The 21,004-nt window shown below is 42.6% G+C and overlaps 1 protein-coding gene and 1 pseudogene across 1 annotated transcript; both read left to right on the top strand.

Moving 5' to 3' along the window:
- The first annotated feature begins 3,865 nt into the window (after positions 1-3,865).
- Positions 3,866-5,696, top strand: LOC130135973 (AAA-ATPase At5g57480-like; annotated as a pseudogene).
- A 9,076-nt stretch (positions 5,697-14,772) lies between these two features.
- Positions 14,773-20,022, top strand: LOC130135987 (alpha-glucosidase-like). Its single transcript, XM_056305923.1, has 5 exons — positions 14,773-15,108; positions 16,252-16,994; positions 17,595-17,825; positions 17,934-18,577; positions 18,921-20,022. The coding sequence occupies exons 1-5, from the start codon at positions 14,834-14,836 to the stop codon at positions 19,821-19,823; spliced, it is 2,796 nt and encodes a 931-aa protein (XP_056161898.1). The 5' UTR covers positions 14,773-14,833; the 3' UTR covers positions 19,824-20,022.
- The last annotated feature ends 982 nt before the right edge of the window (positions 20,023-21,004 follow it).

Genomic DNA, 21,004 nt, shown 5'->3' with positions numbered 1-21,004 from the left:
TCCAATTATATGGAGATTTTGATAGGTGAAGGACAGATGGCAAAGAAAGAGAGGGACTCAAATGAGCAACTCCCGTACCAATAACCTGAGATTGTGAGCCATTCGCTAATGTAACCGAATTTAGCAATTAAGGAGATGTAGAATGAAATAAAGACAGTAGATTAGAGTTACCAGTCATGTGATTGGTAGCTCCAGAGTCCATAACCCAAGAGTCTAATGCTGCAGAAAACAAACAAAATGAAGGGAAAAGACCACCAAAAACCCCAAACTTTGCCACCTGTGACACATTTACCCTGAACTTTTTTTTGTGACACCAAAAACCTCAAACTATGCTATTTGTGACACATTTACCCCATTGTACTTTAGTCCATGGGCATTTTCATCTTTTTTACTTTTTCTTTTTTTCCCTTTTTTTTTTCCTTTCTAGCGACGGTGGCCCTCGCCAGATCCGGCAACGGTGGCCCTCGCCAGATCCGGCAACGGTGGCCCTCGCCAGATCCGGCGAGGGCCGCCCTCGTTCTCCCAAGCGAGGCAACCCTCGCCCGACTCAATCGAGGGCGGCCCTCGCCGGCGTCGGGCGAGGGTCGCCCTTGCCTGAGTCGGGTGAAGGCCGCCCTCGCTCGCCCAGGCGAGGCGACCCTTGCCCGACTCAGGCGAGGGCCGCCCTCGCTCGCCCAGGCGAGGCGACCCTCGCCCGACGCCGGCGAGGGCCACCCTTCCTCGACGCCGGCGAGGGTGGTCCTCGCCAGATCCGGCAAGGGCCGCCCTCGCCCGACGCCGACGAGGGCCACCCTCGCTGGAAAGGAAAAAAAAAAGAAAAAGCAAAAAAGACGAAAATGCCCATGGACTAAAGTACATTGGGGTAAATGTGTCACAAATAGCATAGTTTGGGGTTTTTGGTGTCACAAAAAAAAGTTTAGGGTAAATGTGTCACAGGTGACAAAGTTTGGGGTTTTTGGTGATTTTTTCCCCAAAATGAACTACCTTTGGATGTTTGTGCTAAAGTTGTGATGGGAGCTGAAGATCTTGTCATCTACTGAGCACGTGTCAATGTAACAGAATTGCTTGTATTCTGCACAGCAATTGAACTTGGTGGAATCAGTGAGGAAGGAACAAGATAATTTTCAACCTCCGCACATGCAGAAAGAGTTGGTCTAAGTTCTGAGCGAAGAATATAATAATAAGGGCTTGTTTGGCAACTGGCCAAATAGTAAAAATTTCTGTTCTTTTGTTCCCATAATCAGTTTTGGAATAGAAATTCGTTTGTTAAATTTTTTGATTCTGGGCACAAATTCTTGCAAATTTGTGCCCAGAATCAGTTTTGAAGCAGAATCAAGAATAAAAAAAAGTAGTTTCTTGATTCTGGGAACAAAAATGAGAATCAATTTTTTTTTCTTCTTCTTTTTCTTGATTTTTAATGTAGCTTCTAATGTCCGGCGCGAGGGCCACCCTCGCCGTATCTGGCGAGATTAAAATATTTTAATAAAAAAATGTTATTAATAATAATATATTTTATCGGCCATGAACAAAAAAAATTATTTTACCAGCCATGGCCAGCGACTAGGCCATGAAAAAAAAATATTATTAATAAAAAAATATTTTATCAGCCATGGCCAGCGACTAGGCCATGGCAAAAAAAGGAAAAAAATATTTTAATAAAAAATATTATTAATAAAAAAATGTTAATAAAAAAAATATTTTACCGGCCATGGCCGGCGACCAGGCCATGGCAAAAAAAAGGAAAAAAATATTTTAATAAAAAATATTATTAATAAAAAAAATGTTAATAAAAACAATATTTTACCGGCCATGGCCGACGACCAGGCCATGGCAAAAAAAAAAGGAAAAAAATATTTTAATAAAAAATATTATTAATAAAAAAAATATTTTACCGGCCAAGGCCGGCGCCAGGCCATGGCAAAAAAAATATTTTCAATAAAAATATTATTAATAAAAAAATATTATTAAAAAAATATTTTACCAGCCATGGCCAAAAAAAAGAAAAAAAATATTATTAATAAAAAAAAATTTATTGGCCATGGCGAAAAATAAAAAAAAATTATTTTTTAATAAAAGCATTATTAATAAAGAAATTTTTTACCGGCCAGGGCTAAAAAAAATAAAAAAATTATTTTAAATAAAATTATTATTAATTAAAAAATATTTTACCAGCCATGGCCAAGAAGAAGGAGAAGAAAAAAGAAAAGAAAGAAATATTAAAATATTTAAAATGTTATTAAAATATTATTAATAAAAAGAAATTTTATGTCGTTACCAAACGCATTTCTGTTCTTTTACTATTTCAGGAATAGAAATTTTGGGCCATTACCAAACGCCTTCAAATGCTCAGAATCAGTTCTCAGGCACAGAATAAAAAAGAATTATTTCTGACCAGAATCTGTTCCCGGGCACAGAATGGTTGTCATGCGCAGCCTTACTATTTCAGGAATAGAAATTTTGAGCCGTTACCAAACGCCTTCAAATGCTCAGAATCAGATCCCAGGCACAGAATAAAAAAGAATCATTTCTGACCAGAATCTGTTCCCGGTCACAGAATGGTTGCCATGCGTAGCCTAAGCTTCCGTATGTCCGGTTCTTTGACACTAATGGCAAAAGAGTGAGCCATGACCATTCCCAGAACTAATGGCACCACGAGTACTAACCCCTCCATCACAGACTCCACGGCATCCACTATGAACAAAACTGCGTCCACGACCTCGGTAACCACAACCCTAACCTCCACATCCACTAGGACCATGGGAAAGCATCGCACTCGTCTCCAAAGTAAGCGTGGAGGAAATCTTCTTAGTGATTATAGGACGGAGAGCCTGAGAGAAGATTTCATCCACTGTAGGAAGAGAGCTATAAGATATAATATGTTGTCGAAGATATGAATACTCAAGCCCGAATTATTTGAGATATAATATCATCGGCAGATCCTCTTGGCATTTGGCCAAAAACAATTGGGTCATTCGAGGCAAGAAGATAAGTATCCAATTACTAACAGAGGGTCGTGAACCGAGCATAATGATCAGATAAAGATTGATCTCCACGCTGAATATCAAATAACGCTTCCCACGTGTCGCATACCTGCATCATATTATTTTGCCCAGAATAAAGCAATGCACATTTCTCCCAAACTGCCTTAGCAAAGTCACACTGAGTAAAGTGAGGACTGACCTTAAGGTCCATGCTATTCCATAAAAGAGTCCGAATCATTGCATCTCCTACAATCCAATCGGCAGCTTTATCTTTGTCAGATGGCCCTGTAGACGTAATATAGTCAAGTTGCTTGCTATTAGTAAGATAGATCTTGACCGCTTTAGACCAAGACAGATAATTAGTTCCATCCAACTTGACACAAGTTAATTGAAAATGACTGGAAGTCGATGTAGAAGTTGCCATAAGTGAATAAAAGATGTGATTGAGCCCCAAAGATGAACTTCACAACAGCCAACACTTAATTCCTGTAATCCAATCAACCACATAGTAATTTCTGAAAAAAAAAAATTTGGGCTCAATTCAACCACCACTAATCGCAGCAGTTCACCAAAATTTCATAAATTTAATGCAACACCGGAACATATAATGACAAGGCATTTCTCTCCTCAAGAATTCTGTTAAATAGGTCTATAGATGCCATTATCACTTTAGTACAAATCACCAAAAAAAAATCAGCAAGGAACATAGAGCATCAACTTCCTGGGTGAAGAACAAAGAACAGAATATTTCCCTTTCTCTCCACAAACTCCCCAGTTTCTACACGCCCTTCATTAAAAGGAAAAATATTTTTTCTTTATTCATTTTTGTGAGCAATCAATTTTAGGAAAATATTTTTCAAATCATTCATTCTTTCGCGAACCAAATGGAACCTAAATTAAGTTTCAATTTGGTAACAGGTGAGCAAAGTATTTCATAAGGGTCCTACTTTGTTGGCGATTTATTGACGTAATTACGTCTTCAATTCCAGTACTCGTCATTGGCACAATATACAAGGGAAAGTCTCTCAAGTGCTATCCAGTGAAAGTGTCCGTTAAATACACCTAAAAAGTATATTTCATATATGTTTCATACAAAAATATCCTTTAAACATTTTATTTATATATCTCGCATATTTGTGAATGTGATTTCATAATTATATCTCTTGCCCATTTACTTGGGTAAAGGCTTCAATGAAGAAGCATTATCACATTTGGACCGTATTATATTCCCATAAACCATGTCCATTCCCAATTCCATGGTCCCTTCTTCGACACCCTTGATGGATCACACCTCTCTCTCTCGTCTCACCATCGCGCAAATTCCTTCTCGGCAGCAGCAATCAAGTTGTACAGAACTTCCATAATAAAATACAGGGATAAAGTTCAACTCGCAACGCAATATCAATCGGGCACCAAATCTCTCTCTCTAATTCACTAGAATCTCAAAACTCCAAAACCGATCTCTCTTAAGCTTTCTGTTGACTTTTGTCCTTTAGCATTTTTTTGACTCCTTAAAACTCCTCAGTTTCTGAACGCCCATCAATCAGAACAGCTCCCCCCACACCACCCGCGCAACGCGCCGCCCGCCGCGCCCTCCTGAGCATCCTTTGGGTGGTGTTCCCGCCGGAGCTCCGGTTTGCCTCCCTCAAGTTCCTGAACCGGGCCTTCAACTGCTTCTCCTCCTACTGCTACATCGACATCACCGAGAATAACGGTGTCAACACCAACGTGCTCTACAACGCTGTCCAGCTCTACCTCAGCTCCTACGTCTCCGCCTCCACCTCAGCCAGCCGCCTCTCCCTCACCCGCACCATCAACTCCAGCGCCACCATCTTCGGCCTCTCCAACAATGACTGCATCAACGACGTCTTTAACGGTGTTGCCGTCCAGTGGGAGCACATGGTGACACAGCGCCAGTCACAGACCTTCTCGTGGCGGCCCCTCCCCGACGAGAAGTGCAGTTTCATGCTCCGGATCAGGAAGGGCGACAAGGACCTCATCCTCCACTCCTACCTGGACCATATCATGGACAAGGCTAACAACATCCGCCGCAAGAACCAAGAACGCCTCCTTTACATTAATTTGCGTGGCAGGTCGCTCGATTCTCATAGCCACCCTTGGGAATCGGTGCCGTTCAAGCACCCGAGCACCTTCTACACGTTGGCCATGGACCCGGAGACGAAGGGGAACATCATGGAGGACCTCTGCAACTTTGCAGCCAGGCAGACCCTATAGCAGCAGACAGACCAAGCCTGGAAGTGGCGCTACCTGCTCAGCGGCCCGCCCGGGACAGGGAAATCGAACATTTTCGCCGCGATGGCCAATTTCCTCGGCTATGACATCTACAACCTCGAGCTGACCGAGGTGCACTCCAAGTCCGAGCTCCTGAACCTCCTCATGAAGACCAGCTCCAAGTCCATCGCCGTCATCAAGGACATCGACTGCTTGGTCAATCTGTCGAACCGGTCCAAGGTGCCCCAAGCCATCGCACCTCAGAGCTACAACGACCCCGGGGTGCCTGACACCACACGCAGAGTTGAGGACGGGAACAACAACACCAACACCATCTGGGGGCTGCTCAACTTCCCCGACGGCCCGTGGTCGTGCTGTGGGAGTGAGAGGATCTTCGTATTCACCACCACCAACCGCATTGAGAAGCTCAACCCAGCATTGCTCCAGAGCAGCCGGATGGACATGCACATCTGCATGAGCTAATATTAGACGCTCCGCATTCGTGTCTTCCTATAAACATAGAAATAAAGCTCGTTTATCCACTTGGTTTATTCTTTTGGATGGCGGGCCACATCCCATGTTGTGTTGGGGTGTAGCTTGTGGAGATGCTGCAATGTGCATTGTGTGATTATAGGTCAATTATCTCATTAAGAAAAGCATTCTGCTCTTTTGTCTTAATTAAGGGAATGTTATTTCCTGGTTAATTTTCGTTGCTTTGAAGATCAAATTGCCCCTACTTTCAAAGAAAAGATTATAAGTGATTTCATTCTACACCTAAATAATGGGAAGTAAGCTTGACGCCTGAATTTTCACCGACAAGCCAAGCATACATTTTTTTTTTGTAGAAATAGAAATTAGTAGTAAAAGAACAAAAAAATTTATAATAAATAAAAATCAAATAAACAAATAAATAAATAACTAATAAGAAACTATGAATTAAACACCAACCTGACCAGCCCAGCGAACCAAAAACCCATGAAATTTGAGATGGAGCCCGGCCCATCTCTCTCTCTCTCTCTCTTCATAACACATAGGGCCAAGCATATATCGTATTGTTAATTTCTTGCTGATTTTGAAAGAAAATTTTCTACTATCTGAAATTAGAGATTTGAAACACCGTGACCATTTTACCCTCAATTCAAATAGATTATTGAAAAAAAATATATTACCAATAAAATACGTAATAAAGCGAAACTACCCCTGTTTGTGCTAAAAGTTCGCCAATTTAGTCCATCTAATTGAGAAAGGTACATAAATAATTAAAGAAAAGGATAAATCGAAGTTATTGAATGTTTTATGGAAAGCAAGACTTCAAATGAAATTTAACAAAAATCGTTTTGTTAAAAAGTGCATTAGGGCGTTTGTAATTAACTATAAAGAAACAGGCAAAAGCCACAATAAATCCTAAACTAAATTCACTATGATATGTTTTCTCTAAACTTTTTTTCGTGACACCAAAAATCTTAAACTTGTATCCGCGTGACATATTTACCCTTTGTCAAAATTCAGTCATTGAAAACCGTTAAAAATTTGTTCACATGTACACTAGAAAGCAAACGGTATTGACATAGAGCTTATGTGGCTTAAGTGAAATAAAAACGACGTTATTTTGACTGAAAAATCATTTAATAGAATCTTGACGGAGGGTAAATGTGTCACTGTAACGTCCTCTCACCTTGGGGTTATTAATGTGGCGTTTCAGGCTCGTCGCCGTCCCGTTTCTTTTATCTTATTAATAAGCACATGCGAAAACGTGTACAAACAAACTCCCAAACAAAATAATAGCTGAAAATCAGAGAAAGCACGGCATGCAAAACACACTATTGCCATTATACATTACATAAACATATTTTTCAAGCTCTTTTCTACATGGCGTTCCACGTACAAACCATATCTAGTTACGTCCCAAGCGAAGGCCGGGGTTAATCCTAGCTTCTCTATGTCAACCTCCATTTTGACGGTTACACCAAAACGAACCGGGGGCGCGAAGCTCAACCTAAAAACATGGAAAACAACGGGAGTGAGTTAAAAACTCAATGAGTAAATTCGCTAATACTCATACAGGATGATGCCTCGCCCTCGTACTAATGCATACAAATATTTTCCTTGTCTTATGTCGATGGTAAATCAATAGCAAAGACTTTGACCTTGCCCTTGCTATGTTTACATGAAAGCTCACATTTATCCGGTCACATAAAAATGGCAAAAGGACACTACAAGTGCCATAAGTTGTGTACGGAGGTCACTTTGGTGTCATAACTTTTTTTTAGATCACTTTGGTACCAAGTCGGAGAAAAAGAGATCACTTAAGTGCCAACTCCGGTAAGTTTGGCCGGAAATCCGACGTGGCATTTTTTATTAATTTCTGACGCCGACGTGGCTCGCTAGAGGATGAGTCAGCGTGTACAATCAGCATTTTTTATTTTAAATAATTTTTTTTCATTTTTTTTTCCTCTTCTTTCCTTTTTCCTTTCTTTTCTTTTTTTTCTTTTCTCCCCTCGCCAGCCGGTTGCCGGTGGCCGGGCCGGCCACCGGCGAAGCCCGGGAAGGGCTGGGCGAGGGCGGCCTTGCCCATGGCTGGCGAGGGGCGGCCTCGCCAGATTTGGGCGAGGCAACCCTCGCCGGCGACAGGTCAGACCGCCCCTCACCCATGGCCGGAGAGGGGCAGCCTCGCCAGATCTGGGCGAGGCGACCCTCCCCAGCGACAGGTGAGGCCGCCCCTCGCCCATGGCCGGCGAGGGGCTGCCTCACCTGTCGCCTCTCCTAGATCTGGCAAGGCCACCCCTCGCCGGCCATGGGCAAGGCCGCCCTCGCCCAGCCCTTCCAGGGCTTCGCTGGTGGCTTGGCCGGCCACCAGCAATCGGCCGGCGAGGGGAGAAAAGAAAAAAAAGAAAAGAAAGGAAAAAGGAAAGAAGAGGAAAAAAAAGGAAAAAATTTATTTAAAATAAAAAATGCTGATTGTACATGTTGACTCATCCTCCGGCGAGCCACGTCGGCATCAGAAATTAATAAAAAATGCCACGTCGAATTTCCGGCCAAACTTACCGGAGTTGGTACTTAAGTGATTTCTTTTCCTCCGACTTGGCACCAAAGTGATCCAAAAAAAAGTTATGGCACCAAGTGACCTTCGTACACAACTTATGGCACTTGTAATGTCCTTTTGCGCATAAAAATGTATAAGAAAATTTACACGTGAAGCCTCGCAACCAATCGGCATGCAAAAATATTCAAAAATATTCATACATGAATTCATTGATTTTACAGTCGAAATCCATTCGGCATCGCCTCCTCAATATGCGGGTGACGGGTCCCCCGGAATCCTTCGAGCATCCAAAAACTTCCGGCTCATCAATAAACACACATACCGGCACACATATTTATCGTCATCCCGGCTCAACCAGGGCATCTCGGCTCAACCGAGGCATCCAGCTTCATGTTACGCATTCTGACTCAATTAAGGCATCCTGGCTCAATTGAGGCATCCCGGGGCTAGCTTACTGAGGCATCCGGGCTTAACTCAGGCATCCCGGCTCAACCGAGGCATCCCGGCTCAACCGAGGCATCGTCGTCAATGCTATATGACGACGGTCTTCTTCTTTCATTTAGTGATCACACATCATAAGTCACACAAGCTGGTTTATTATTTTATATCTTAATCCACGCATACAAGGCCCTAGTTGCTATGTACACATGAAAAGCTCACAAGCTCATAAATCAACAAGCATGGTTAAGAACATCAACATATCACATAAACTAGTGCATCCAAGCGTCATGCAACCATGCACAAGAACAACGTAAAAAAATTCACATGGGGTTCATTTATTACATAACCAAAATCCATCGGTAACGGTTTAATCCCTCGTATGATCATGCGGTAGCAAACAAGACTTCGGTTCTTATCTTTCATTTTTAGTCGATTCAAGAATGAAGCCCGAGGGCGTGCAAAACACGTATACGAAATGACTTATCGTGGTTGAGTACAAATAGGTATGCCGGGCACGAATCAAGGCCCGAGACTCGAATCGCTACACTTTAGCACCGACCTAGATCAAACTTGACATTGGAATGACATTCCTCAATATCGTCCAAGCCTAAGAGAGGCCTGATCCGACATGCCTACGTTTCACGTTCAATGTCGACGGGAACCTTTTCTTCGATGCACGGGATGTGCTTGACTCTTAACAAAATGAATCATGAGCAAACCATACAATAACAAGCACAAACTTGTATAAGTAACATGAAAAATTTTACTTAAGAACAAGTACACCACCATTGAAAACAAAGTCATCTCAAAAATAATAATGGTCACATGAATATTGCTAGCAAGAATCAACACCCATAAGAACAAAACCATTTCAAGCAACAACAACTTCCCAAGCCGCGTTTCAATCACGTAACACACCACCTTATCCAAGTATTAGGGAATTCACTCACCTACAAGCACAAGAAAACATTTACGGGCCGCAGGCACTGTTAGATGAAGTGGCAACACATGAAACCCATCAAATCTGACAATGAATGTGAACTAGACTTGTATTATTCGAGTGGCACTCAATATTTGCTCCCAAGACACGGGCAAGAGCGACAAAAAAATGAATGGAGACGGAGATATCGACAAGAGAATGACCTCCATTTGTCAGCAATTGCTGCCTGCCGTTCCATTTAAATTGGGTAAACAAATTAAAGATCATACGGGATTGCATTCATACAACAAAACAGCAAATAATTAGACAGATAGGATATGCCATATGGTGCAATGGAGCCATATGGTGTACGGTCGGTGAGAAACACTCGACGACAAAACTCTAGTAGAGTGGGACCTGGCCAAAAAGGAAAAGAAGGGGCGATTAGCTCTAGCGATTTTCTATGGATATTATCACGAAGGTCTTATACACGTTACGAATATTCGATTTAAGTCATAATTACTCTGCACCACCCGCAACTCAAAAATACGAGATTTGCAAATCTGTCACGACAGTTTTACCAAAATTCTAGCTGTCAAGAAGTCCCTCAATATGTAATAATTAGGCGAAGTCTGCTCACAACATAAATCGAACTCGTGATCTCATGGAATACAGGTGAATCATCTACCACCAGGTTATCACGACACTCTTGAGATGAACCTCAAGGGAGTTTAACGGAATGATGGGTGGGCGCAAATAATCCTCTCGCAAGATGGCATCTACACTTAGCACAAGCTCTCTCAAATCATATCAATTGCAACTTCTTTTTTCACATTCATTCATGATTATTTTGGAGTCGCCATTGCATTTATACTAGGCCGGTTAGGAGCTTGATGGAGTACTAGAGACCACGTTTATCTCTGTGGATCAAATAATTGAGCATGGGAACTTGGCTACGCTAGATTAAATTAACGCGTATGGATTGGTACCTTTTTCTCTTTTAAGGAAAACCTTTGATATGCAATCTTGATTGATTTTATTTCCTTAACATGCAAATTTACATGGTCATGCATAAGGGCAAGTGCAATTGAAGCAATGTAAAAATAACACGAGCTATATCGGGCAAAATTAGTGCAAGCCTTGGAAACGATGTGATAAGAAATATATTCTAATTGAGATCACAACAAAACTAGTAAAACAAACTAAGTTAATCCTATCATGAAGTGCGAGAGGCGCCTAAGTTCATCTTAAATGATTAAACTCTGCGCAAGTAAACAATGTTGGAGAAAACCCACATTTATTCCTCTTTCTTTTTTATAACCCTAGGCGGAAAATAACAAATCTTAACCATATGGAAAAATGCCTAATTTAGTATAAGGCTCGCTTGCGAAAAAGCGCGTAACTTTCTCGATGGTCAGTGTCCCAGCAAAAGATCAAGAAACGGGTAGGAGGCTCACATCATAAACCCCACGAAACACGAGACTTCAAACTCGAGTTGGTCGCCTTCACCAGGGATGGCCGATGCCGGCGGGGAGGCGTCGGAGCAACGGACAGAATTGGTCCTCAAAGCTTTCTCGAGATTTTTTTCTCTCTTTCTCACTATTTGTTTTCTCTCTTCCTTTTTTTGTTCTCAATCTCTCCCCCTTCACTTCACTTTGGGCAACTTCTCTTTCCTTTCTCCTGTTCTTTTTCCTTGTTTGCCCGTTTCTTCTCCGTTCTGGCCACGAATCAACAGAGTTTTGTTCCCTCATCCTCTGTTTTTTCCTGTTCAGCTCCCACACCCTACTCTCTCTCTCTCTCCCTCTCTGCTTATCTCTATCAACATGGGCCTTGGTGGTTTACCAAAATCGGTGGATATGAAAGATAATGCTTTATTTCTTCAAAGGCATTTTGGCTAAGCAAATTCCTTAAGAGTGTGCAAAACGGACCGCCTAACTCGGGAACCGCCCGTATCGGACTGGCTGATTTGGTCCGGTTCCTGGAAGTGTCGGTCCGATTTCCGGTTTCTAAAAGTGGAACCGGCGTTCGGGTAATCTGGTTCTTGGTTTCAAGGAGGAATAGGACCGACCACATATACTTTTTTTATTTCTACAAAAAAAATTAGTAAAATGTGAATTAAACCCTAAGTGAACTTTATTGACATAGATTCATTGATAAAAATTAGTAAAATGTGAATTAAACCCTAAGTAATCGGTTCCATTGGATCGGATCGGTCCGATGCGATCCCTGGTCCAAGGACCAATTGGGCTGGTCTTTGGTTTTCAACTTTGAGAACCGATCCTCCCGGTCCGAAACTTTACGGAGAGGAAAGAGAAGGCGAACGAAGAAGACTGGAAAGTCTGGTTGTGTTGGGGTTGCCACTCGCACCATGCGTGGAAGGAGCACTAAAAGATTTTGGGCAAGTAGCCGACAAGACAAGAAAAGTGTAGATGAGAAAGATCGAAGTTAGGCCGAGCTTTGCTCGCTCGAGTCCTTCGGGCTTGCTTAAATTCGGCGCAAGAAAATTCGGGTCGGTTCGCAAAAATTCGCGATCTCATTAAAAGGGTGTCTAATATTTTTTGTTTAGAGGTGAAATTCCATTATTGCTAGGGGTGTCAAAAAAACCCGAGCCGACCCGGCCCAGCCCGACCCGATCCGATCCGAAATTTTAGGGTATTTTAGGTCAGGTCTTATTTTCTCTGGATATGGGTTTTAGATGTGGGCATTTATTAGGATCGGGTCGGGCCGGGCCGGGTCGGGCCGGACCGGGGGTTTTTTGACCTAGCACCAAATATAACCCTTCTCCCCTCCCCCCTTGCTCTCGTCTCTCTCTGGCGACCGTGAATCTCCTCTCTCCCTCCCTTCGCTCTCTCTGTTACTATATCTCTGTTATTTGCCATGAAGCCGCCGCTCCGAATCCCGTCCTCCTCCGAAGCCGAAGATGGGAGGTCCGTACCGCGGCGGCGTCTCCAGTCGCCGGGACCGTTCCCACTGCGAGAACGGCCGCCACACCCCCGAATCGGACCGCTCCGGCGAGCGCCGCCGCATCCCCTCCTATGACTCCTACGACCGCCGCGAGCCTGATCGCCGCTGCCGCAGTCGCAGCCCCAGCCCCTCGTACGATTGCTACGACGACCACCGGGACAGCTCCAGCCAGTGGCACCGGCGGCGAGTCTCGCCCCAGGTTCCGGCATATCCGATGGATCTCGCCCTCGCCCCCCTCGACCCGGAAGCTCGTCTACTCGAACAAGTCCAGCGACCGCATGTGGAGTGAGGCCGAGGCGGAGGACGAGGAGTCGTCGGGCGAGTGCGACGACGAGGACGCATCGTAGTCGTAGTGCTTCGCGGCATTCCGGCCCTCGAGCCCCCTCCTCGTCGACCCCCGATTCGTCCCGGACTCCATCGGCTTCGCTCTAGAGAAAAAAAAAAACCTCTAAACCCAACCCGAACCGACCCGACCCGACCCTATTCTTGGAGTATATGCTGAACAGGGTCTTGGGTCGGGTCGGGTTGGGTCAAGCTTGACTCTGTATATTTCGGGTCGGATTGGGTATCATGAAAACCCGACCCGACCCGACCCAATAACACCCCTAGTTATTGCCGACGGATTATATTTGTAAGGTGTGTTTATTTCGCGAAAAACGAAATAGTTTGGGAAATATATTCCCAAAAATGATCGGCCTGTATCTCTTACAAAAATGAAAAAATATTTTCGTCATTCATAAAAATTTCTAAATACAAAATATCATTGATAATAAATTTATTTTTATTAATTATTTATTTTAAATAATGTGATCAATTATTTTTAAAATAATATTTCGCGAGACAAAGGGATCTCGTCCACGGACGTTTTGCACATCCCAACTTGAGAGGGGTTGCTCTAGTGGCCCATATAATGATTGTCATATTTCATATACATTGTGTGGGACCAACCGTGTTAGATCTCAAGAAAAAAAGTACACGGCTTTCAAATGATTTGTTCTTCCACGTTGTTGCGTATTTTTTTTTGGGTCGAACACATTGTTACGTACTTGCTACATAGAATACATCACATGATGTTCCGTAAGGTATTCAAAAATACTGCATCGTTAACCTTTCATCGTTTTAAAAGATAGCGCTTGCCGTGAAATTCATAAAATATCTCAAAATTCCAGAGTTTATTTGTAAAGAAGAATAAAAACCAAGTTAGTGATTGACCATTCTATCGTCATTTTTTTCTAATTAAATCTAGACATAAAAACATACAATACTTTTAACACGTAATCTCTACTTTTAATAAGAAATTTGTTGAAATCACCATCACAAAATGTTTCATAATACATGACCTATAATATATGATCATATGATTATCGTGCGAGATGTTACAGGACTCAAAATCTCAATGGGTGAATTGCAATTATCCCAAAAAATTACTAACTAAGAAAGAAACTAGAAACTCTTACATCTTTCTTTTAAAACAACATGAAAATAACATTTTTGTCGGTTTCACTCATCGGTTACTAAACTTGTTAAAATGGGTTATTTCTTAGGTGTTATATACGTTAGTTATATTCTGTAAATGAGTTTAGAATGGAAATAATATAGGTCTTAAATGAGTTCGCAACTTTACTTAAACCTAACTCACCGTTTGACCCTTTCTTCACTCTTTCCCACTTTCACTTTTTTCTGTGCTCGCTCATTCCGCGATCTCACCTATTTTCCTAAATTGGGAATATAAAAGTATTTTATCAATATGGATCAGTCGAGTATAGATTGGGTCGGGTATGTGTCACTAGATTTGAATTGGTCGAAACGGGTTAAGTTGGTCAATTTGGATCGATCCCTTCTCGATCCGATCCACCCATTCGACGGATCCGTGACCGGATGATCCCCGCACATCACGAGGTCTTCCTCAAATGTGTAAGCAAGCACGGGGCCGAGTTTCTTCCACGTGCTTTTTTTGGTTTTTTTGTCGATAAGCACGTGAGAGGCCTTACGAAACAAATGAATTTTCTTGTCGTCTTCGTTGCTTTGCCCCTTCCTTCTGACGAGGATCTGGCTGTTGTGGGATGCGAATGCGAATGGTGGTGGAAAGATAAGACGTCTGCTGAGTCCCACTGCGACGGACGGGCGGGCGGATCGAGCCGAAGATCATCCCACACTCTCTTTCTCTCTCTCTCTCTCTCTCTCTCTCTCTCTCTCTCTCTCTCTCTCTCTCTCAAAAGCTCGTGCTCTTCTTCTGATCCCCACCAGGAAGATATGGGGAGCGACGGAGGCCGCCATGGCCGCCGCCGCCTCCTCCTCCTCTCTCTCTTCCCTTTGATCTTGTGCCTCCTGCTGTCGCGTCCGTCGGAGACCGGCGCGTCGGGCGGAGGAGGCGGGGGGAGGACGGCCCCCGTCGTCGTCGGGTACGGATACACAGTCCGGTCAGCCGCCATCGACCCGTCGGGAACCGCGTTGACCGCCGAGCTCCGCCTCATCGGCCGGACCACCGTCTACGGGCCGGACGTCGAGAACCTCCGCCTTGTCGCCAGGTCAGAGCGAAACACATGTCGATTTGCTGTTGGCTAAGATGAGCCCTTCTTCTTCTTGTTCTTTTGCCGGTAGTAGCTCTGTAAGTTAGACCGTTTGGTGAGTGGCTTTTCTGTGGAAAAAATTATCCAAAGTAGAAAATTGTCAAAGGAAAAAAAATATATACATCAGATCGTTTCGCAAAAAGATGAGTAATTTTGAAAATATTTTCTTAAAAATAATCGCATAAATCGCTTAAATGTTTTCTTAGACGGTGAAAAATTATCGGTTCATTCATTTTTGTAAGTTTGCTATGATTTTTAGGAAAATAGTTAGCTATGATTTTTTTTTTAACAAACATTCATTTTTCAGAAATGAACCCATCAAAGCGTTCTCATAACGATGGTAGAAGTAATCGTTGGACGAGTTGGGGCTATGCCAGGCCCGAAGGTCGGGGGCCTATCGCACCACATAAGCCCGACCCTGACATGAAATTACATAGAAATGCTCATGCTGAACTTAGACTAAAGTTGGGGGCGAGCTTTCTCATGTGATTGTGTTGCCCGGGCCGATAAGGATGGAAGGTGTGCGGGTATAATTGAATAACCCAACCTAACCATATCCTAATGGACGTATATGGTTAGGGTTTCGATGGGTACGACAGGTCAATTGCTCAATCAAGAGGTTGATCTTATTTTTAGCAATGTTATACTCAATTTTTAATGTCAACATATTTGCAAAAGAAAAATTAACATTTGAAATCACTTCATTTTAAAATTTCTAATTAACAAACAATGAAAAGAAATTATTGAATACACAACTTAAAATTTCTAATTAACGAACAATGAAAAGAAATTATTGAATACACAACGAAAATATATAGCGTGTATATTTATGTGTGAAATGAGAGATATTTTGAAATTTGAATTTTTTTTCTAAAAAGGTTGTTGCAGAAAGATGATAATCAAATTTAAATATTGATTCATGTGCGAGATCGAATGTTAGAAGGAAAACAAAACAAACGAAAATAACTTCAATATTTACAAGTATAATAGTATATATCTAGATATACATATATTAGTAGATTAATTTATAATACGCTCTTTTTTTTTGCGGTCCATGAAAAACAGCTAATTTTGGCTTACGTCATCATCGTCTCCTTCCAGCTTCGAAGCGGGCGGTCGCCTTCGAGTCCGGATCACAGACGCCGACCACCGCCGATGGGAAGTCCCCGACGACCTCATCCCCCGCCGATCTCCCTCCGTTCCCCACCGCTCTCTCGCCGGACAAGCCCTAACTCCGCCGCCGCCTCCGCCGCCGCCCCGCTCCCAATGCCGCCTCTCCGCCGCCGCCGCCTCCGACCTCGTCTTCGTCCTCCGCAACACCACCCCCTTCTCCTTCGCCGTCTCCCGCCGATCCTCCGGCGACGTCCTCTTCGACACCTCCGCCTCCGACCCCTCCGCCTTCCTCGTCTTCAAGGACCAGTACCTCCAGCTCTCCTCCTCCCTCCCTCCCCGCCGCTCCTCCCTCTACGGCATCGGTGAGCACACGAAGCCGTCGCTCCGTCTCCAGCCCAACCAGACCCTCACCCTTTGGAACGCCGACATCGCCAGCGCGAACCTGGATCTTAACCTGTACGGGTCGCACCCGTTTTACATGGACATCAGGTCGTCCGCGGGCGGCCGCGGCGGCGGCGGCGGCGGCGGAGCTGGGGCGGGCACGAGCCACGGCGTCCTGTTGCTGAACAGCAATGGCATGGACGTGGTGTACACTGGCGATAGGATCACTTACAAGGTGATCGGTGGGGTGTTGGATTTGTATTTCTTCCCCGGGCCGTCGCCGGAGGCGGTCATGGAGCAGTACACCGAGCTCATTGGCCGGCCGACCCCAATGCCGTACTGGTCCTTCGGTATGCTGGCTTTCGTGGGTTGCTTTCGATTGCTGATACTGACATTTCGATGAATTTGATTCCGCTATTGTGCTTCGGCTTCTGTAGCTTTTTTTTTTTTTTTTTTTGATAATCGAGGTGTCCGCGCGGCCGGCGAGCTAGGGCTCAAACCAGCGGTGATGCCCATAGCTTGTTCTGCACTAAATTTGAGATTTTGAGCATAATTATGTGGTGGTAGTATATGATAAAAAGAAGATGGAATTGAAGATTCTGAGTTTATTGCCCTTGACTAGCTCTATGAGTTTATTCTCTCATGGATATGACACTAATCGACGCTATTTGACCGATTAATCAACAAATTGTGTATGTTGTGCTCCATAGGGAACAAATCTTAGAGACATTGCATGTTATTTTCCTTTGAAAACCACTGCTTCCCAACCCCCAGCTGATCCTACCACAATGCTCACTGATGTTCAAGAAACATGGTCGCTTTCCTGGTATATGGCTAGATGTAGATCGGTTATAAAGTTTGATTCGCGGTAGATGGCCTCTTCTGCACTTTTTAATCGACAAGTTCAGAATGCAGTTTTACTGATAAAGTGTCTGTGATTTACTTTCTAGGATTTCATCAATGCCGGTACGGTTACAAGAATGTCGCAGACCTAGAGGGCGTGGTAGCTGGTTATGCAAAGGCTCATATTCCACTGGAAGTTATGTGGACTGACATTGATTACATGGATGCATACAAGGACTTCACTCTTGACCCTATCAATTTTCCGGTGGAAAAGATGAAAGAATTCGTCAGCAGCCTTCACAAGAATGGTCAGAAATATGTTCTGATGCTTGATCCAGGTATGCTAGTGGGGAAATTGTTGTGGTTGAAACTTGGTCTTTTAAGTTCTTTCAAATTGCCATCATAATACTTCTTTCCCTCTCTTTCGAATGGGTGATCTTTCACAGGCATTAGCGTGAACGAGACTTATGGGACCTACATCAGGGGAATGCAAGCCGACATCTTCATCAAACGTGAGGGAGTACCATATTTAGGTGTTGTTTGGCCAGGGCCAGTGTATTTTCCTGACTTCCTTCACCCGTCGAGCGAGAGTTACTGGGGTGGTGAGATAAAGAGGTTTCACGATGTTCTTCCTTTTGATGGCCTATGGATCGACATGAACGAGCTGTCCAACTTCATAACTTCTCCTCCTCTTCCTTCCACTCTCGACAATCCCCCCTACAAAATCAACAATTCAGGAGTTCATCGGCCGATTAACAACAATACAATTCCTGCAACGTCATATCATTTTGGTAATATTTCAGATTACAATGCTCATAACCTCTATGGACTACTGGAAGCCAGAGCAACAAACAGGGCCTTAGTCAATGTTACTGGTAAAAGGCCATTCATTCTCGCGAGATCAACTTTTGTGAGCTCTGGCAAGCACACTGCACACTGGACTGGAGACAATGCTGCGACATGGAATGATTTGGCTTACTCAATTCCTGCAACTTTAAATTCTGGGCTCTTTGGAATTCCAATGGTAGGAGCTGATATATGCGGTTTCTCTCGGAACACAACTGAAGAGCTCTGCAACCGATGGATTCAGGTAAAATGTTTTGTGCCTAATCTTAATTTATATTAACTGAACAGCTCTGCAACCGAGTAGTTTTAAGCTTTTTCTGAATTTATATTCAGAGATAGGAATTGATGAATTTTCTTTTTCCTTTTTTGGGGGAAATTTTACCTCCTTTCGAAGACAGAAATAAACTATATCTTTTGGGTGAGGGGAAGTTCGGTTATCTTTTGTGCTTATACTTCATGCTATGTTGAATATATCTCAATCTTCTACAGGTGGGAAGAATATCAAGTAGAGACTAAATAGAGGTGTAAATCATGTTTTTCTATCATACGTATTTAAGCACTTATTTTTAGAGCTTTTACTGATGCAGCTCGGGGCCTTTTATCCCTTTGCAAGAGACCACTCTGAAAAGTACAGTCTTCGTCAAGAGCTCTATCTCTGGGAATCGGTCGCTGCATCCGCCAGGAAGGTGCTCGGGCTTCGTTATCGCTTGCTCCCATACTTGTATACCTTGATGTATGAGGCAAACAGAAAGGGGATGCCCATTGCCCGGCCCCTATTTTTCTCATTCCCTGAGGATAAGATGACTTACGATATCCATTCCCAATTCTTAATTGGTAAGGGTGTGATGGTGACTCCTGTACTAAAATCTGGTGCCCAAACCGTGGATGCTTATTTTCCGAGTGGAAACTGGTTCGATCTCTTCAATTACTCAAATTCTGTGAGTACAGCTTCAGGAATGAATGTGATGCTCGATGCGCCACCTGATCATCCTCATTTGCATGTAAGGGAAGGAAATATATTGGCCATGCAAGGAGAGGCCATGACTACGGAAGCAGCTCGGAAAACGCCATTCGAGCTGTTAGTTGTGGTTGATGGGAATGGGAATAGCTCAGGGCAAGTGTTCTTGGACGACGGAGAAGATGTTGAAATGGGAGGGGGAGGAAATAAGTGGACTCTGGTGAAGTTTTATTGCGAGAAAACAGGGAATGATGTCACTGTCAGATCAGAAGTTGTTAATGGGGAATTTGCTCTGATGGAGAAGTGGGTAATTGATAAGGTGACAATTCTAGGATTGAGAAAAGGAACTAGGATGGCCGGACAGAGAGGGCATGAGTTATACAATGATGTAGAAGCAAAGTCCGGACAGAGAACAGTGAAAACAGTGGGAAAATCAAGTGATGGTGGAGAGTTTGTAATTGCTGAAGTCTCAGGATTGTCACTTCTGTTGGGAAAGGAATTCAAGTTGAAAGTGAAATTGAGCCAATCTTAAGACAAAACATTATCAGAAGGGTGTAATAAAGAACCAAAGCATGTCTCCAATAAGTTTTTGTGTGTTTCCAAAAGGGAAAAGCACACCAGTATCAAGCCACTTTCTTTCCATCAGTGGCTCTTTCTTTTCCCCATTCTAATGGGATTGTGCAGCTTCTGAGCTGGTTAAGATTCCTAGATAAAATTTCTTATGTTTTCTTGAGAGTGAAAATGATACAAACGGCTCTTAAATTTTTTGCCCAATGTGGAATGTCATCCCTGAAGTTCAATTAGTAGAAGGACAATGTAAAATATTTTCATAGAGATTAGGGACTAAATTAAACATTTACCAAAAGTATAGAAATCATATTAAACAAATTAAAAGTTCATAAATGACATTACACATTAAATTAAAGTTCAAGGCTTACATTAAACAAATTTAAAGTTTGTGGACTACATTGCACATTGAGCTAAAGTTTATGCGTCATTATCTCAAAAAATGTTTGGGCTTTCACATGATTTCCTCTTCTACGTTGTTACACGCTTACTTTGTAGAACACATCACATGATACTCTGTAAGCTGATCAAGAATAATGCGTAGTTTACCTTTCATCGTTTTAAAAAAAGATAGTGCTTGTAAAGAATTTCATAAAAAATCTCAAAATTCAAGAGTTTATTCGTAAAGATGAATAAAAACAATATTAGTGATTGGCCATTTTGGAGTCATTTTTTTCTAATTAAATCTAATTATAAAAAATATAATACTTTTAGGGCGGTGCTATTTCCACTCCCATTTTGCCTAAGATACTCCTCTCTCTTCAATTTATTGTTTCTTTTTTTTATCAAGCTAATAAAAAAAACCGCCTTAATTTCTATCATCTCTCTTTTGAGTTTCACAATACAAATGCTCCATTATACTCGACAGAATATCATCTTATCATGCATTATTTCACTTTACTAGGAGAAAATTATTAAATTTATTTTTTGTGTCATATTTTTAATCACAAAAGTTACATATATATATGACGTCTTATAAGCACACAATTATTTGCCTATTTTTAATCAAATAGTTTAAGACTATATTTCAAAGTTGAAGCTTAAAATTCAATCTAATTATCTAGCCAATTTTGATCAACAACGGAAAAGAAAAATTGATCAAAATATGGAAAAATAATCAAATGTTAAATATGTTTATGTTTAGAT

Source organism: Syzygium oleosum, unplaced genomic scaffold (assembly GCF_021117445.2).
Source record: "Syzygium oleosum isolate NSW1041296 unplaced genomic scaffold, Sole_v2.1 Sole_v2.40, whole genome shotgun sequence".
NCBI classification, from domain to species: Eukaryota; Viridiplantae; Streptophyta; class Magnoliopsida; order Myrtales; family Myrtaceae; genus Syzygium; species Syzygium oleosum.
This window is presented reverse-complemented; position numbering and strand designations above follow the sequence as displayed.